General features: G+C 61.0%; 3 protein-coding genes across 4 annotated transcripts in view; 1 reads left to right on the forward strand and 2 right to left on the reverse strand.

The window, feature by feature from the left end:
- WDR59 (WD repeat domain 59) overlaps nt 1–1,056 on the reverse strand; it is a gene marked incomplete at both ends in the record, with an annotated part of 46,948 nt that extends 45,892 nt beyond the window's left edge. For both annotated transcript variants that reach the window (XM_079541517.1, XM_079541516.1), the window contains one exon: nt 1,003–1,056. In XM_079541517.1, coding sequence (XP_079397643.1) covers nt 1,003–1,056 — 54 coding nt within the window. The remainder of the gene's footprint in view (nt 1–1,002) is intronic.
- An 816-nt stretch (nt 1,057–1,872) lies between these two features.
- ZNRF1 (zinc and ring finger 1) lies at nt 1,873–12,842 on the forward strand (the record flags this gene model as incomplete). The annotated part of the gene is made up of 4 exons (XM_079541597.1): nt 1,873–2,290; nt 12,166–12,261; nt 12,592–12,697; nt 12,785–12,842. The coding sequence occupies 4 exons, from the start codon at nt 1,873–1,875 to the stop codon at nt 12,840–12,842; spliced, it is 678 nt and encodes a 225-aa protein (XP_079397723.1).
- Nucleotides 12,843–14,352: 1,510 nt separating this feature from the next.
- Nucleotides 14,353–18,217, reverse strand: LDHD (lactate dehydrogenase D; the record flags this gene model as incomplete). Its single annotated transcript, XM_079541450.1, has 8 exons — nt 14,353–14,865; nt 14,946–15,073; nt 15,211–15,339; nt 16,013–16,438; nt 17,504–17,645; nt 17,716–17,857; nt 17,931–18,043; nt 18,122–18,217. 8 exons carry the CDS (start codon nt 18,215–18,217, stop codon nt 14,353–14,355), a joined length of 1,689 nt encoding a protein of 562 aa, XP_079397576.1.
- Nucleotides 18,218–18,413: the final 196 nt, after the last annotated feature.

Genomic DNA, 18,413 nt, shown 5'->3' on the forward strand with positions numbered 1-18,413 from the left:
TGCAGAGGGTTCAAACACCTGTTCTTCCCCACTCCCCTCCCACATGCAAGTCATTATGAACAAGCAACCAAACCATGAGGCACATATCTCCTGAGCCAGATGTAATCTGAATCTCCTATTTGGGGGTAAGTACCTTCATATCTCAGCTTCCTGAAAGCAAATCCTCACCAACAGACAGGACAGCTTTACACATTTCATCCAAGAGGAAAACAAAAGCAATGTCAGGCTTTTCAGTGCAGAGCTGACAAGCTCCGTTGGCTTACAGAAGGTAGACTGGGTACAACGTGCAGGATGTAAGGGCCTGGCTGGGAATGGTGAGCACAGAACTGGCACTGATCTGGGACGTGATGAAGAACAGAAGATGACTGCAGACTTATTGCTTTCTGGGTTTCTTGAGCTCACCCACCAGGCTCAGCTCTGTGAGAGAAAGGGCAATGCCACAACAAAATGCTTTCCCACAGAACGGTTTCTAAGAGAAAGGCAGAGCCTGAAGGGAGCGCTGCTACAGCCTGCAAACACAAAGCCAGAGCTGGCCACTCTGCTATTTCAACCCTAACCTGCTATTCCTGCTGACCTCCCTACACCCAGCGACTCTATTGCAGCCAGCAAAGGAGCTGCGATGCTCTCAGAGGAGGAACAGGGAGAGGGGTGCGGGAAGTGGGAACGCCTGCAGTAAGGCCCGGAGCAGAGCTAGAAAAAACGGACACGTTTAGAATCAATACTGGCAATAAAGCGCCTCACGGATTAATGCGCTTCCGCACGAACCGAACCGACGACAGACACACCCCAAACCCACGAGGCCGTTCACCGTCCCTACAGCCCGGCTCGCAGCCCCGCACTGCGCTCTCAGAGGGGGGCACAGCGAGCAGCCCGTAGCGGGCCCTCCTCAGCAACCCCGCGCCCGCAGCCCTTCGGCCCGGCCCCAGCCGCCAGGCACAGACCGCACGGCACGGCCCTGTGGCCCGGCGGGGCGGGAGCTCGCGCTGCTCCTCAGGGCCCGACCTGGGCGTCGCGGAACTCCACCACCACATTCTCGCTGCTCCAGCGCGCCGCCATCTTAGGCCGCCCCAGCAACGCCCCGACGCCGGCCTCGGCGGGGCGGGAAATGAGGCGGGACCCGCGGGACGCGCATGCGCGCCGCGCGCGGCCACCCGGCGCGGGGGCCGCTGGGATTTGTAGTCATTCAGCGCCCCTCTCCTCGCGCAGCCCCCGGCCCGGCGCCGCAGGGAGGCGGTCGGGGTTCCGCGCGCACACCGGGACTCGCTCGGCGGCGTGCGCGGGGCCGGCGGGGCGCGGAGCCGCTCCGCCCGAAGCGGCCGGGCCTTCTTGCCGCGCGAGGGGAAAGCCGTGCGGGACTTCGCGGCCCCGTGCGGGAGCGGCGGTGTCGGCAGCTGCCGCCGCGTCCCCGCGCCGGCCGGCAGCAGCGCAGGGGTTAAGGGCGGCGGGCCGGGGGGGGGCCGGGGGCGGGAGCATGCGTGCTGCCGGCCTCCATTGTCTCCGGCGCGGCGCCCAGCAGCCAGGCGGCGGCCGGCAGCGAGGCTGGGCCCGGCGCAGCGCGCAGCCCCGCAGCCGCTGAGCCCCGCGGGAGGGGTCCGCCCGCCGCCCCCATGGGCCGCAGCTGATCGCCCGGCACGAGGGAGCCCCCCGCCCTTCCTCTCGGCCCCCCCCGGCTTCGGCGGTCTACGGCGGGCCCGGCGGGGGGAGGATGCCCGGGGCGGGGGTGGGTTTTCGCCCGTAGCTCCCCTCGCCCCCCCACCCCCCTCCCCTCCCCATCCCTTCCCCCGCTTCCTTCCGCCGCCTCTCGCCGCCCGGCGCGGCCCCGTTCCCCGCGGGGGGGGCTGCGGCTCGGCTCCCTCCGGCCCCGCGCTGCCCATGGGGGGCAAGCAGAGCACGGCCGCCCGCTCGCGGGGCCCTTTCCCGGGGGTGTCGACGGATGACAGCGCCGTGCCGCCGCCGGGGGGGCCGCCCCCCTTCGGCCATTACCGGGCGGGCGGCGGCGGCGCCATGGGGCTGCGCAGCCGCTCCGTCAGCTCGGTGGCCGGCATGGGCATGGACCCCGCGGCCGCCGGAGCCGTTCCCTTCGGGCTGTACGGCCGCGCGGCGGGGGAGGCCGAGCGGGCCCCGGGCGGCGGAGGGCCGGGGACCGACTCCACGTACGCCCATGGCAACGGTTACCAGGAGACGGGAGGCGGTCACCATAGAGACGGGATGCTCTACCTGGGCGCCCGGGCCTCGCTGGCCGATGCGCTGCCCCTGCACATCGCGCCGCGCTGGTTCAGCTCGCACAGCGGTGAGTGCCGGAGCCCCGGCCCCATTCCTGCCAACCCTCGGTTCTTCCCAGCTCCTCCTTTCCCTGATGTCGCTCGGCCCCTTAATGCAGGTTCCCACCTGCCCCGGATCCCCCCGGCTCTGGCTTCCCTCATTTCCTACTAGCCCCAATTTTCTCTGTCTTCCCACAGCCCCGGTTCCCCCCGTTCCCCTGGATCCCTACAGCTCTGGCTTCCACTTACTCTCCACTTCCCCTCTCTCCCTCCATCTGCTGCTTCTCTTCATCCCAGCTTCCCCCATTTTCCCCTAGCCCTATCCCCTGACTTCTCCCAGTTCCCCCCCCTTTCACCAATTCTCCCCAGCTCACCCCCGCCCCAGTTCCCCCTAGCCTTGGCTTCCCCCACTTCCTGCTAACCCCAGTTTCCTCCTTCTTGCTCCACCCAGCTCTGGTTCCCCCCATTTTCCCCTTTCCCCTTCCCCTGATTTCCCCCAGCTTTCCCCAGTTTCTCCTGGCCCCTTTCCCACGTCTCCCCCCATCTTCTGGTTCCCCAAAGCCTCAGCTGTCTCCATTTTCTCCTGGTCTCCTCCCCTGGTTCTCCCCTTGTCTCCCTTTCCCCACGTTTTCCCCTGGCCCCTTCCCCTCACTCCCCCCAACTCCAGCTTTCTCCCAGTTTCCTTTGACCCTTTTTCCTCGCTCTTCCCAGTGCCTGGTTGCCCCCAGCTTCCCCACTTGTGGCCCTTCTGCCCAGTAAAGAACGTGGGAAGGAGAGCTTCCCTGCTTTGCTCAACCCTAAATGATTCCCCCTCTGCTCCTGGGATTGGGGTTGGAACTGTGCGGTTGTGTCAAGGTCAAGGCAGGAATGAGTGGTGGGAGGAGGAGGCTTACTGCAGGGGAGATGTTCTGGCCCTAGGGATGTGCCGTCCTCCCAGGACTTGAAAGGGGAAGCAGAGGAGGTTTGTGTGAGGATGCTGGGGCTCGAGCCCTGGGTCTTGAAGACTGGCTAGAGCTCCTCATGCTGCTTTTGGAACTGTGTGCAGGAGCGTCAGGGAGGGACAGCAGTTCTCATGCCTCAGGTACTGGGAAAAGGCACTCCAAAATGAGACGTAGGAATTTTTCTCCTTTTTTTTTTTTTTCACCTGGTAAAGGGCCAGGGAGAGGCTGGAGCGGGCTTCCTTGTTCCAGCCAGCTGGCAGAGGAGGAACTGCCTGCCTCGTGGGGCTGGGGAGCCAGATGGGTGATCCCACAGGAAACGTGTGAGGCTGAGGGAGGGGTGGGATTGCCCCCCACTCACCCCCAGGGCTTGGACGGTGGTGGGTGTCCCTGTGCCTGGGAAGAGCTGTGTGTGAGCAGGGCTGTGTCACTGACCCAGTTCTGGCTGGGCACAGGGAGCAAGGAGGGAGGTCCTCCCCTCCCTCCTGACTGGAGGGAAGTCATTTCAGGGATGTCTCCTTGCATTTCCTGGAACAGTGTGGGATTTCTCTCCCACCCGGTCTCTTTACTGCCTTTTCATGTGTTCTCGACACATGACGTGGTCTGGGAATTTCATAATATGTCTTGGGACAGTGCCTCATTTTCAGGAAGGCTTGAAGCTGAACTAGTGGATGAGAGCAAAGTGCCAAGCAAGGCTCATGGGGCCTGTTTTCCTACATCCATCTTGGGCTTTTTCCCCTTGTCCAGGCTCTGGGGACTGCTTTTCTCAAAGCTTTGCAGAGCAGGATGCCCCAGGCACTGTTGATCCAGAGAAGCTGACAGCAGGGGTCTCAAGCCTGAGCGCTCCTGCAAACTTTCTGCTTCTGTGACCTTGTTCTGCTGTGCAGCATCCTTTGGGCATTCTGTGTGAGGAGAGGGGCTCTGCTCCCTCCAGCCAAGCTTTTGGGTGAGCCTGGTGCTCCTGTATGGAGGTTGCACCGCAGGAACGCCTCGTCGCTGAGCTGTGTGTAGAGGTGGTTGCTCACAGCCTGTGACATTTCAGTGGTACTCCTCAAACTACAATGCCAAGAGGCAAAAAGCTGATGGTAAAAATAAGCCGACTGCAAAATGGAGTGAGCTGTTTGCAGCCCTGATGTGGATTGGTGCAATGATGGAGCCCACCGCCCTTGGAGAATCACAGTGCCGGCGGTGGGAGCTGCTGTGAGAGCCGTGGGTCTCTCTGGTGCCTCTTTTGGGGCCCTCTGAGAGTGTTTGAGCTGCACTGAAGTGTGCACAGGCGGCAGTGAGAGCCGTTCGGTCTGTGCCAAAGCCTCTCCTGGTGGTGTCTCTTCCCTTTTGCTAATTATTTGCAAAAGGATGCTTAACAACCGTTTGGAAAACTTGTTGGAGCTTATGAAGCTTCTGTACTCTTCTGCTCAGTGTAAGAGGTTAATCTGGAGACTGTAAAGAGAGGGGAAGGAGGCCAGCTTAGGATAGCAGGAGTGCCAGCAAACCTTCCATGATTGCAGCAGGGCAGGCTGGCAGCACGCGCTCCTTCCTTTCTTCCATCGACCTGCTCCACTCCATCAGCCCCAGAAAATGCTTAAGCAGCAGCGTGCTGGTAAATGGAGAGGAGCTTTGATGTTGCTGCGCGTGACTCTCTCTGCTCAGTCCAAAGGATGTCTTGAGGGTGGGGATGAGGAGACCCATGGGCACGGCAGGCTGAAGCAGGAGGATACATGCCTGGGGAGTGTCAGTGCAGCCCATTGCACAGTGTGGGTCTGGAGGGAGGCTCCTGGCCTCCTGCCTTTGCACAGGGAGGGGGTAGCAGGGCTGCAGACCTGGGTGCCGCCTGTGTCAGCACATGGGGAGGGCTCTCTCTTGGGCTTGTTGTTCCAGCAGTTTGGGGAAAGCACACCCTTTGGATCTCAGCAGGACAATGAGAAGCCTCAGGGGGGGCAAGGGGCTGTTGCTGTGGCACAGTGCCTGCAATAGTGGATGCATGGGTGGGCTTGGCACCTCCTTGTTCTCTTTATCTGTGCTGCTGGGTCTGTGTCCCTCTGTCCCCCTCTCTGTGGAGACTGCACCTCCCTGGGTGTCTGCCATTCAAGTGAGCTGCTCCAGATCGACCTGAAACTGCTCTGGGGTTTCTGCATCTGCGTGGGGTTTTGTGCCTTGCGCTGTTGTAAGATGACAAAACAGCTTGTGCAACTTTGGAGCTCTCTCTTGGTTCCTGACCACCCTGCCCCTGCAGCTTTGTGATGGTGAGACCTTAGCAAAGCCCACACTGGGAGGAAGAATGCAGAAAAATGAGACGTGTGGCTCAACACCACATGTCTCTTGGGTTATGTGGCTCTCTTAGTATGCTCTTGTTACTCATCTTCATCAGAGGATCTCAGGGAGTTTGCAGAGGCTGTAAGTAGCTTAAAGTTTATCTGGAAATCCCTCTCATCGCCCAAAGCCCTTGAGTGTTGGAAGCTCCAGCAAATCCATATCTCCCTGTCAGCCAGCAAGCCCAGAGAAGTGCCTGGCTCATCCTTCTGTGCAGTGCAATCAGGGCTAGCACACCAACAAAGTAAGCTGTTTGTCCTGGATGCTGGGAGCAAAAAGGGGGTGAGTCTCCTCTGCTCAGTAGGGTGTTGCCTTCCAGCTGCTCTGCATCCTTTGCCAGGCAGGCCTGCAGCTGTGGATCGAGGAGGAAAGAAGCATTAAGTGGTGTTGGATCCAGCCCTGGGGAAAGGACTTGCTAGAGGAAGAATTGAAGATGGATGGATGGATGCCCTGGCAAGTGGCACACCTCTGGTGTGTCCATGCTGATTGTCTCGCCAGTGCTTAACTACCCTAGCTCAGGATCTCTGTACACCAAAAAAGGAAAGCTGTATTCTAACTCGCTCATCAGCAAGCTGCTGGAGGGAGGCCGTGCTCAGCTACGGCTTTCCTGCCACCATCTCCTCAAGAAGCGAGCACCGTGCAGGCTGCCCTTCACATCTGCAGAAACCTGCTGTGGCAAACCTGGTTTTGCCAGTGGAAATTTCCAGAGGAGGTGCTCCTCAGACTGTCTTCCTATTGCTTTGGTGCTGCTGTCTGTGTGGGAAGCAGTGCAGGAGTGGTCCCGACAGCCCCCCAGGCCAGCAGTATTCAGCAGGAGAGAGCTGGGGATGGGACAGCTCTGCTGGAAGAAAGAAACCCGGAATACCAGAAGGCAGGAAATTGAGGCATGGCTTTTATGCACGCTAGCAGCCTGGAGATGAAGATAAGTGTGTCAGTGTTGGCGTGGTGCGTGAGCAGCCGGCAGCGGTGGTTATCCCCCAGCTCCACAGCACGAGCCCTGCAGAGTCCCCTGGCTGCTGTGCCTGGGCACTGCTTACCATGCTGCTAGCAGGCTTGGCTGGGCTCATTCCCTCTAACCCTGCGTGTAAATCAGAGCAGGAGAGCTGCTTGCCCTCCCTCTTCTGTGCGTGTGCTCCAGAGATGCAGGAGCGATGCTCTCGTGCTCTCAGGCTGACCCACTTCCAGCCAGGATTGTCTTCCTGGCCTGTGACGTAACTTTATCCCATACTCGTTTGTTTTGCTGACATGTTTGTTCCAGCAAACAACCGTAAAGGCTTCTCTTAGTTATTAGTGCACTGTTAGGGTTCCCCTCTGTCATCTGCCGATCGATTAACGTGGACATCTTTGGTAGAGGAGTGGGTCTGGGGGCTGGCAGCTGGCCAGCAGGGCTTTGAGAATCACGGGAGGATGCTATTAAATGCTGGAAAAAAATTATCTGGGGAGAGGTTGTTTGAATAATAATTATAAAAAAAAAAAGCAAAAAACAAGCATTTTCCTTTCCAAGGTAATCTGCCGTGTGCCAAATCAGGCGGCACAGCTCATCAGTGAGCCGGGGCACCCACTGCTGCTGGGTGCCTGCAGCGTCTCACCCTGCTGCTGTGCTGAAAGCCCAGGTGAGCTGGAACCCTTGTGGAACAAATGCAACCGGGCGTCCTCCTGATTCTCTCAAAAATAGAAATCTGTGAGAACTGATGAGCGATTCACAGCAGCGAATGTTCCTGCTGCAGGCAGCACCCGAGGAGGCCCTGAGCGCTGCAGAAGCCCCGCGGAGCCGCAGCTGCAGGAAGCTCTGTGCCTGGGGCCTCTCCTCGTGCTGCTGCACAGCGTTTCCGTGGGCAGAGCCCGGCCACCCGTGTTTCCTGCCTGCAGGGAGGGGAGCGTTCCTTTCGCTGCATTTCAGCACTGGGTCAGGAGAACGTTTGAGAGGTTCTGTCGGCTGCTGACGCTTCAGCAGGGGCTGGGGCTTGGGGGCTGGCTCTCTGCTCCTTCCCCTCCTGCCCCTGGTGCTGTTGGGGTGGCTGTGGATTGGGACCAGAGGGGGTGTTCCAGGCTGCTCCCGCAGCTGTGGGCCTCTCGCTCGCAGCGGAGGAGTGAGACCACGTGCTCTGTGTGGCGGCCTCGCAGGGGAGCGGTGGAAAGATTGACCCTTCTGCTGATTTTAGCAGGAATTTCCGAGGGCTGAGCTTCCCGTCCAGCTTGCTGAGGCCGTGCTGGTGACAGAGGGGCTGTCCCCTACCAGGCAGAGCAGTGGGACTGGGCCAAGCCCTGCCAAGGCACCACAGCATGAGGAATTGAACTGAAGCGGCTCAGCGCCGTTTCCATCCCTGGCAGGAAGGCCGACGTGACAACAGTGGTATTTTTAGAGGCCCAGCTGCCTGCAAGGCACGAGGAGGAACGCAGCAGTGGGGGATTTGTAAAGGCTTCTGCCTGTGCCTCCAGCCTGCCCCTCTCCCTAGGGTCTGGTACCTCCTCCCATGCGACCCCAAGCACTCAGCTGGTAGCAACCGTGTGCCCAGGGTTGGTTTGGATGAGTTTTGGGCCCCACGGGTGGTGGGGAGCAGGGAGCAGCTCTCTGAGGGCTCAGGTTTGATGCCTGGGGACTGGGAGGCAGCCAGGAAGTCCCATGTCCCCCGTGGCTGTGTGCTTCTGGCAGCTCTGTGGGCTTAAGCCTGGAGAATTGCATTGGAGTCTGATACAGTAGGGCTTTGGGGGTGGGTTTTTGGAGAAGGCTATTGAGGGAAAACCTGCATCTCTTGTGGTGATGGAGTAATTCATTTGGGAGCCTGGCTTTGCTGGTGATGGAGTTGCGTTTTGTTGGAGGTGTTGCAGTGGAGATCCAGCATTCAGACCATCCATTGCAAGTCTCCGTACAGCTGTAGCTGGGGAGGATGAGGGAATGCTGTCCTTATCTGCGTGGCTTAAATTCCCGTCTGGAGGGAGGTGGAGCTGCCCTTCTGCCTCGGGTGCTGTGGGGGAGCATTCTGTGGGGCACAGAAGTGGTGTCCTGGGTGCTGCGTGGCAGCTTGAGCCCAACGTTGCGTCCCAAGGTGATGCCTTGCTGGTGGTGCTCACAGGCAGCCCATCTCCTTCACATGTGAAATATTCTGGAGGCAAAAAGCAGTCTCTCGAGCTGGCCTTTGGATGCAGGACTCCTCTGCTTCGCGTTGCTGTTCTGGGGAATGCTAAAATTAGCTGTGTGCTATTCCTTAGGCAGCCTGTTCCCAGCACTGGGGGTGTTCCTGCGGTAGCACAGAGCTGACTGGGAGGCAGAGGGACTGCAGGCTGCGGTTCCAAGCCCACGCTGGAGGGAGCACAGCGTGCTGTGCAGGAGGGAGACACCACCTGTGACATCAGGGCTGATGTTCGGCAGGTGTGACTGCGGCCACAGAAGGGCTTCTGTGTGCACTGCCACCCAGCGTCTCTGCTGCATACCCCTCCTCCACCCCCCAGGAAGGTGGGATGCTTCCTTCCCACCCTGGCCCTGCCCTTCTGGCTTTCTGCACCTCTCCGTGGCCATGAATCAGGAGGAAGGATGCCTGTGTGGCCCCTAGGAACAAGGCCAGAGTGCTCGGCTCCTTCCTGCCTACGTGCCCCTGCTCACGTGCACCCCATGCTGCCAGCCACACCACCATGGCAGTGTGGGCACACAGCACCCCGTGTCCTGTGGGGCTGTGCTGGGTGGGCGCTGAATCAGGGGCTTCTTTAGCTGCCTATCAAAGCAGTTTTGGCATTCGCTCGTTAGGCAGGAGCTGAACCAAGGGTGCTTTTCAGTTCTTCGGCTGTTCCCATGTCACTTGGGAAGCTGTGGCTGGAGGCAGCCTGTAGGCCGGAGGCCAGTGGGGTGTCACATCTCCAGTGGGACCCAGTAGTTCTCTCATTTCTCCTGCCTGGCCACATCCTCACCTGATGCAGGGCAGCTCACTTTGCTTGAAAATGTGCCTCTGCCCTCCCAGAGCTCTCGGATGATGTGGTGGTGCTTTTGGCGCTGTCAGTGTTAACCATGGGGCTCTTTCGGTGCTTTTAGGACCTGCTGGAGGCTTCAGAGGTTCCCAGCTCTGCTCTGCCTGGCTCTCTAAAATTAACCATGTAACCTTCCTAAAAATACTCTGAGGGCACCAGCCCCTGGAGGGCCACGAGTGCTGCTTGCTCATGGTTTCTAGAGCGAGCCATTGGAGGGATGAGGTCACCCGGCAACGCGTGCCTCGCAGCCCTGGAAAGCCCTTGTCTTCCTCAAAGCCTCCTGCAGGATGCCTTGTCCTCAGACCCCATGCTGATGGGGTGCAGTGGGATCCCGTGCCATCTGTGGCAGGGTTGGTGCTGACAGCCCATCCTGCATCATAGGGGCCTCCCCTGAGCCTCCCGGTGGGAGGAATAGCCAAGCCCTTCCCCTCCTCTATTTTGAGGTGTGTGGGAGGAGGATGGGAAGGGCTGCAGGAGGAGAGGGAGGGAGGGAGGGAGCTGAATTTTCCATGAGCAGCTGTCTAAACGTCATCTCCTGTGTTGCTCGGGCTGGCGGCTCTGGCAGGATGGATTAACGAGGGTTTTGGGGAAAGCAGTAAATAGCACAGCCCTGCACGGGGACCGGCTCCGAGCCCCAGCATCCATCTCAGCATCTGGAATGCAGGCGGATGCTCCAGCATGGCGACCCACGCAGAAATGGCCCCAATGGCTCCATCCACCTGCTTCCCAAAATGTCACCTGGAAGTGGCATGAAGCCCTTGCCCTGCAGGTCACTGTGTCTGCAGCTTGGCCCCTCGTGGTGCCCCTCGCCCACGTTTGGGGCCAGCTGTCCACCTCAGGGACCCCCGAGAGCATCGCCTCTGCCAGCTGCTCTCACCATGCCAAGCATTTGTGCCGACAGCTGGGGTGCAGCGCAGCCCCCCCCCCCCTGCAGCCTCATCGTGCTCCTTGCTCTGCTCCAGGAGGGGGGATTCATGCCTTTTCATGATGCTTTTTGTGTTGTTTTTCTCCCCGTATCATAAAACGTAGAGCTAGGAATGTCCTTGGCCCAGCCCAGTGCCGCTCAGGGGCCTCTCCCTGGGGTTTATGCCCTACATTTGTGCAGCACCCTGTGTCCTTGCCGTGGGGTCACAGTGGGAGGGCTGCGTGCCTCTCTTTGCCCTCCTCGCGTGTCTCAGAGGGTGCTGCTGGATCTGGGGCAGCCGTTGAAAATAGCACATCAAGCATGGAACAAAAAGGGGGGACCACAGCTTTGCCGGTGCCTGTGCCAGTGCTGGAGAAAATGAGGTCTAACGGGGATGCGGCCCTTCCTGGCAGCTCGCTCCAGTTCAGGAGTCGCTGAGCGGAGCCGCCCGGGGACGTCACGGCTGACAATGGGGCTGGTGCAGGAGGGACGGGGCTGGCGGTGCCCGGTTCAGCCGGGGACGGGAGCGCATCCCACACAGGGAGCGGGCTGGGAGGCTATCTGAGCCCTCGCTATAAATACACCAGCAGGGTAAACACTCAGGAGAGGAAAAAATGCTATTTAAGCCAATGGGTGCTGCTGCCACGAGGTATGAATTGGTCAGGGGTAAATTTAGGCTGACGATGAGACGGCAGATTGCGATGGGCTCCTGGCTGCGGCCCATCCGGCTCTGGCCTGAGATCCTGTGGGGAAGGGGGTGCAGTCCATGGCTCCCTCTGCCGCTACCGAGTGCTCGAGTGTGAGGCATTCTCTGCCCCTCTGAGCTCCCTCCGTTCCAAGAACCCCAAAACCCCCCAGCCCCATCCGCTCAGTGGCAAACAGGAACTCAGTTTGTCCTCATTTGTGTACGCTCCCTTTCTTTCCTGTACAGGCTTTGCATATATATGAAAAAAGCTCTTAAGCGGCACTGCAGTCAAACCTGATCTGCTTTTAGAAGCCGGGTCCTTATGTTACCCTCGCCATCTCTGCAGGCAGGGATTGCTCGGCATTCTGGTGCAAACCCACAGCAATGGCTGCACGCCTTGGGCTACATCTGCTCAAACTCAGGGCTGAGCACGGAGTACAGGAGCCCCGGGCACCTGCAGCTCTGTTGGGGTTTTGCTCCCGATCACAGCCGTGTTGCTCACAGCAGCGTGTGTGTGCCGTAAGGCAGAGTGCCCACAGGGTGCTGAGCTGGGTCTTTGTGTTAGGAGGTGCCTCTGAGGAGCTGGAAGGATGCAGAACCGTGGTCTTGGTGAGCAGAGAAAGGGAATGGCATTGGAGTGGGCTTAGAGAGGGATGGGGGAGAGGGGTGAGCCACGCTGTCATTGAAACCAGAGCCCAGAGGACCCGGCAGAACTCAGGATGGTGTTGTGGGCCTTGGGGATGTGGAATGGCTGCAGGCGCTTCCTGGGTGGACAGAGCTGGCTGTCGTGGGGGGGAGACACGTCCCCGGGTGCTGCGTGATCCTCGCCCTTTAATGCCTGGGAGCAGCTGGGGCCACGTGTGCTGCACCCTGGCTGGCTCCCCTGCCCTCTGCGCAGGGCTGGGGGACGAGCGGCACGCTGGCTGGGTGGCTGTGCCTGTGCTGGCTCTGCAGAGCACCCAGTGCAGGATGAGCGTGCAGCCGGCAGGCGCAGCGTGGGGGCAGTGGCACCATGCAGGTGGGGGACCCTCCGTGCTCCCTGGGATGTGGTTGGGCTCTCCTTCCTCCCTCCTGGCTCAGGAGCTCTTCCCTCTGCTCTTCTTCCAGGTTTCAAGTGCCCCATTTGCTCCAAATCTGTGGCTTCTGACGAGATGGAAATGCACTTTATCATGTGTCTGAGCAAACCTCGCCTCTCCTACAACGGTAAGGGCTGGGGTGGGCACGGTGTCCTGCCAGCGTGGGGACGCCGTGAGCGGGCAGGAGGTGCAGGCTGGGGCTGCAGCGTGCCAAGAGGGCTGCGCTCCAGCTGCTCACCGTGTCCACCGCTTTTCCTTGGGACCCTTCGTAGCACAGCCCTACGCTGCTCACCACAGTGAGCCGTGCCCAGCGGGGCCGTGCCGTCCTGCTATCCTGCCCAGCAGGGGTGAGGGCAGGTGGGCTGAAGCCCAGCTTAGTGGGGAATGTGGGGCTGAGCCTCGCCCCAGGGGGGGACGCAACGCCCCTGTGTCACCGGTGCTCTCTTCTCCTCTCCAGACGACGTGCTGACCAAGGATGCCGGCGAGTGTGTGATCTGCCTGGAGGAGCTGCTGCAGGGGGACACGATAGCCAGGCTGCCCTGCCTCTGCATTTATCACAAAAGGTACGTGGGCACAGGGAGCCGTGGTGGCCGGGAGGCAGGGGCAGCCCTGCACTCAGCACCGAAGCTGACCCGCTGTCTTCTCTCCAGCTGTATAGATTCCTGGTTTGAAGTGAACAGATCTTGCCCAGAGCATCCTTCTGATTGACCTGCTGGGCGTGCTTGCTGACTTCTCTCTAAGGTGAGCCCACAGAGGGGTGGGGAGCGGGGGGTGAGAAGGGCTGAGCAGGGGTGCGGGTGTGAGCCGGCCGTGGGGCTGCGCTCGCTGTGCTGATGTGGCCTCGTCTCTCCGCAGGGCACCTTGCTACCTGCTGTACCTCCTCTCCCCGTCCCTCCTGCCCCGCCTGGACTTTTGGGCTGACGTTCAATTCCTCACAGACGACAAAAACTCAAAAAAAAACAAAAAACAAAAAACAAAAACCAACCAACCAGAAACTTGAACCCACTCGGGACAACGGCGAATTTTTTTATTTTCTTATTTTTATTTTCCGTCTTTTTTTTTTTTTTTTTTTTTTAATTTAAACATTAGGAAAAAACCAACCAACCAACCAACCGCAACACCAAACCTTGGAACATCCAGGAGAGACAGTGTGAGAAGAGCAAAGCGACCCGCTCTCCCTGCAGCCACGAGGAGGGATCCAGCACCGAGGGAGCCGCCGTCCTCGGCCCAGCGCTGCCATGATGTTTGGCTTTTGTCCCCGCGCGGAGCGGCGCTGCCGGGGAAGCGGCCAAACGGAGCGCGCGGCACTTCTCACCGGCTCGCCTGGCGCCCGCGGGCTCCGCTCGGTTTTTGCACTGACTACACGGGAATTTCCTCCTCTCTCCCGTTCTCCCTTTTGGAGATCTCCAGCCCGGCCCCGGCAGCGTGTGATGGGGACTCTGCCCCACGCCGGGAGCGGGGCCGCCGCTCTGCCCCATAGCGGGGTCTGTCTTTCAAGTGTTTACAATGAGAAAAAAGGAAAAAAAAAAAAAAAAAAGGAACAAAAAAAAAAAAAAAGAAACAAAAACAACAACAACAAAAAAAAAAGAGAAAACCGACAAAACCGAGAAAAAAAAAAATTATTATTAAATGAAGCTTCGTGTTGACTGGCGTGTTCTTCGATTTGAGCTTCCCTGCCCCGGTGATGTTTACAGACTGGTCACTCTTAAACTCAGCTATAACCACTCAGAGACTGGACAGCCGCAGCATCCCCGCCCCCCCGCCGTTGCCAAAACCTCCCTCCCTCCCATCGAACCCTTCGAGGAGGGGACCTGGGGGTCCTCCTTGGGCCCCGCCAGCGGCCGGCAGGTGAGGACCCCCTGTTTTATGGCCGTGCCCCCATCCCCGTCCCCTCCTGGCGCGGCGGGCGCGTTGTCGTTGGTGAGACCTCCCCTGCCGGTGGCCGTGCCCCCGCGGGAAACGTTTCTGTATTTATATATTAAAAAAAAAATGGGGGGGGGGGGAAACGAGTTCAGAGCTTGGGGGAGCTTCCTTCATTAGTCAAGGTGTTTTGATATGGTATTAAAACAATGTTCAATAAAATATTCACTGTTATTTTATTTCACTGGCGTTCTTGGTGAAGCGGAAGACCTCCGAGGGGGGTACCAGAGCCCCCCCCAGATCCCCAAAAAGCGGGAGGACAGGTGGATGCGCTGTGCCTGGCCGTGGGTCGGGGTGCTCACAGCACCTTGCCGGGGTTCATCAGATGGAGGGGGTCCAGCGCGTCCTTGATGCGGCGCATGGCCGCCAGCCCCACGGCACCCCGCTCCTCGCGCAGCAGCGCCCGCTTGCCCAGCCCCACGCCGTGCTCCCCGGTGCAGGTGCCGCCTGCAGCCAGCGCGCGCCTTGGGGACGGGGACACGGCTGTCATCGTGGCGCCAGCCCAGGAGCCCCCTGCCCACCCGGTGCTGCAGCCCCACCTGCCCAAGCGCTCGGTGAAGTCGTGCACGCGCTGCGCCTCATCCGGGTCATCGGCACGGAAGACGAGGATGCAGTGGAAATTCCCATCGCCCACGTGTCCCACCATGGGGCCTGTGGGTGACGGGGTGAGCGGGGCTTGGGGCACGGCGCCCAGCAGGCGGTGGTGGCGGTGGTGCTCACCAGTGAGGCCGGAGTCCCGCAGGTCCCGCTGGGTCTCCAGCACGACGTCGGGCAGGCGGGAGATGGGCACGCAGACGTCGGTGGAGTAGCCCTGGGGGGGCACGGCTGGATGTGGTGCCGGGAACGGGCTCAGGGATGGGGACAAAGAGGGGACACGTTGCCAGACCTCACCTGGCAGCCGGGCCGCAGGGCCAGGGCTGCGAACCAGGCGCTGTGCCGTGCAGCCCAGAGCTGCTCACGCTCCTCTGGTGCCTGCGCCCAGGACAGGACAGAGCCACCATGCAGCTGCACCAGCTCCTCTGCGGTGGTGGGAGACGGTGACAGAGTGATCATAGCAGCTGCCAATCGCCATCCTGCACCCAGGACCCCACTGTGCCCCCACCATGGGCAGCCCTTCCCAAGCCCAGTTCCCCCCCTTCCCCATCTCCGTCCCTACCTGCCTGCTGCTGCTGCTCAGCCAGGCTGCGCTGGGAGCCGTGCAGCTCCAGGAAGAGCATGGCCACCTCCGGAAGCTCCAGCCGACTGTAGCGGCTGCAGGCGCCCGCCATCACCTCGTCCAGGAGCTCTGCGGGGAGGAGGCAGCTGGGGACGCTGCTGAGGTTGTCCCGTTCCCATCCCCAGTCCCTCCCGGTCTTCATCCCCATCCCATCTCCACACTCCTTCCCATCCGTGTACTATCCCCATCCCGTTCCTGTCAGTGTAACCATCCTCATCCTGCTCCTTTCCCATTTGCATCCTTGCTACCTCCTTGTCCTGCAAATCTCACCTATGTCCCCATCCCTCACCATCTCCCAGTCCCGTGCCTATCCTCAGTGCGTAGAATCATAGAATATTTTGTGTATGAAGGAACTTTAAAGGCCCTCTCTGCTCGCACTCCCTGCACTGAGCAGGGACACCCACAGCTCCATCAGCGCTCAGTTCCCTGACCTTGGCTGTGTGCAGGGATGGGGCAGCACCAGCTCTGTGTGCAGCCTGTGCCTCGCCACCCTGAGCGCGAAGGACTTCTTTCTCAGCTCCAATCTGAATCTCCCCTCTTAGTTAGCGGCCATTTCCCCTTGTCCTATCACAGCACTCTCCACTCAAGTCTTTGTCCCCTTCTTTCTTACAACCCCTTTAGATACTGAAAGGCCGCTATCAGGTCTCCCCTCCCCATCCCTATCCCTGTTATCATCCCCGTCCTGTCCCCATCCCATCCCATTCTGTCTCCATCCCACCCCCACCCTCCCAGCAGCACCCACCAATGCGCGCCACAGGCACGGCCGCCTGCAGCACCTGCACGGTGCAGCCCACAGCATCCCGCACGCTGGGGAAGGTGCAGACAGCAGAGAGCACAGCCTCAGGCAGGGGGTGCAGGCGCAGAGTCGCCTGCGTCAGGAAGCCCAGGGTGCCCTCGGATCCCACAAACAGGGAGGTCAGGTCGTAGCCAGCCGCGCTCTTCCTGTGCAGGGAGAGGTGAGCGGGTGCCGGGCACCCCGGCCCGTGGCCCCATTCCATCACCCCATACCTGGCGCTGCGCCCAGGCCCGGCGGTGTGCAGCAGGCTGCCGTCCGGCAGCACCACGCGCAGGTTGAGCACATTGGGCCGCATGGTGCCGTAGCGCACGGCGTTGGTGCCCGAGGCGCCCGTGGCCGCCATGCCGCACAGCGAGGCGTCCGCCCCGGGGTCTGCGGTAGAGCCGGGGGACCCGATGTGCCCAGGGGTCGGCAGCACCACCAGCACGTGGCACCCCTGGGGCCGGGAACACCTGGGACCCCGCCACCCCCACCCTTGGGCACCCCCACCCCGTGCCTGCCTCTGTTGCACCAAGCATTCCCCACAGCACCCAGCTCTGCGGGCACCCCCAGCATCCCTAGCAGCCCAGCCCTGCCAGCACACCTTGTCTCGTGGTATCGCTGGCCCCATGGGCACCTCCATCCACCCCTGTGCTCCCAGCACCCTTGGCCACGTGGGAAACCCCGGTGCTCCCCATCAGCCCCAGCCCTCCCAGTGCTCCCAGCAATACTGGCCCTGTGTGCCCACAATAAACAAAGTCCCCAAGCAGCTCCAGCCATCCCAGCACTCCCAGCGCTTGCAGCACCTTTGGCTACATACGCAACCCCAGTGCTCCTAGTTCTCTATGTGCTCCCAGTTCTTCCCAGCGGCCCCAGCCATCCCACTGCTCCCAGTGCTCCCAGCACCCCTGGCAACATGGACAACCCCAGTTCTTCCAGTCCTCCCAGCACTCCAAGATCTCCCCAACCATCCCACAGCTCCCAGCGCCCTTGTCCCTGTGATATAGCTTCCCAGTGCTCCCAGTACCCTTAGCTACATGGAAAATGCCCATGCACCCAGTATCCCAAGATCTCCCCAGCCACTCCAGTGCTCCCATCACCCTTGACCCTATGGAATATCCCAATGCTCCCAGTATTCCAGGTTCTCCCCAGACACCCCAGTACCCCCAGCACCCTTGCACACACGGGCAACCCCAGTGCTCCAAGTGCTCCAAGTTCTCTGCATCCACCCCCAGCCCTCCCAGTGCTCCCAGCACCGCAGTCCCCGTGGGGAAGCTCTGGCATCCCAATGTACCCAGCACTCCCTGCACCCTCGGCCACGTGGACAACTGCAGCGCCCCAAATTCTCCCCACATCCCCCGCCATCCCATTGTTCCCAGCATTCCCAATGCTTCCAGCACCCTAGACCCCTCAATCTAGCCCCGAGTGTCACCCCACGCTGCCCAGCACCCCCAGTACCGACGGGGAACCAGAGCCCAGTGCCACGCAGATGGGCATTGAGAGCCTTGCGGGTGACGCCGGGCTCCACTGCCACCGAGAAGTCCTCGACGCTCAGCTCCGAGATGGTGACCATGCGGCTCAAGTCGAAGCAGACGCCGCCCTGGCACAGCACAGCATGGCACGGGCAGCAGCGGGCGGTGGGGGTGTTGGGGGGGCTGGGAGCTGCGTACCTGCACGGCGTTGACACCGCCCTCCAGGCCAGTGCCGGTGCCGAAGGGCACCATGGGCACACGGTGCTGGTAGCAGAGGGCCACCATCTCCTGTAGCTGCTCCACGTCTCGAGGCCACACCACGGCGTCGGGGGGTGCGCACCTGGTGTGGGGCACAGCTCTCATCGCCGGCCCCAAGGTGCAGCACGGCCCCACAGCGCTGCCCCCAGCCCCACCTGTGCATGGACTCATCGTGCCCGTGCTGCTGCCGCACCGCCTCCGCCACCGACACGTTGGGGTCTCCAGCCACGGAGCGCAGAGCCTGCAGCAGGCCGGGGGGCAGCGGGCGCTGCGGGAGGGGGTCTGGTCAGCACGTAGTCAGGATCAGCGTGCAAGGGGACCCCTCGCAGCCCCCATCCCACCCCACCTGGCTGCACCACCCGCGCCGCCCCACGGCCCCCGCCAGCCGCAGCGCGTGCCGCAGGGCCATGTTGGGCCTGGAGCCGTGCCCGGGGCTGCGCATGGCTCCGTGCTCCCCAGTCCCCTCCCGCCCAGCGTTAAGGTGGCTCCAGGCACTGAACGGAGGCCTGCACGGCGTTATCTAACTGAAGCCACATGGCCCTGCCCTGCGTGCTGGGGTCAGAGAGCAGCGCAGCTCTCCTGGTGGGCCCCACACCATTGCAGCCAGCTGTCCGCACAGCAGGCACAGCCCACCGTCT

This window comes from Tetrao urogallus (genome assembly GCF_951394365.1).
Source record: "Tetrao urogallus genome assembly, chromosome: 12".
Lineage (NCBI taxonomy): Eukaryota > Metazoa > Chordata > Aves > Galliformes > Phasianidae > Tetrao > Tetrao urogallus.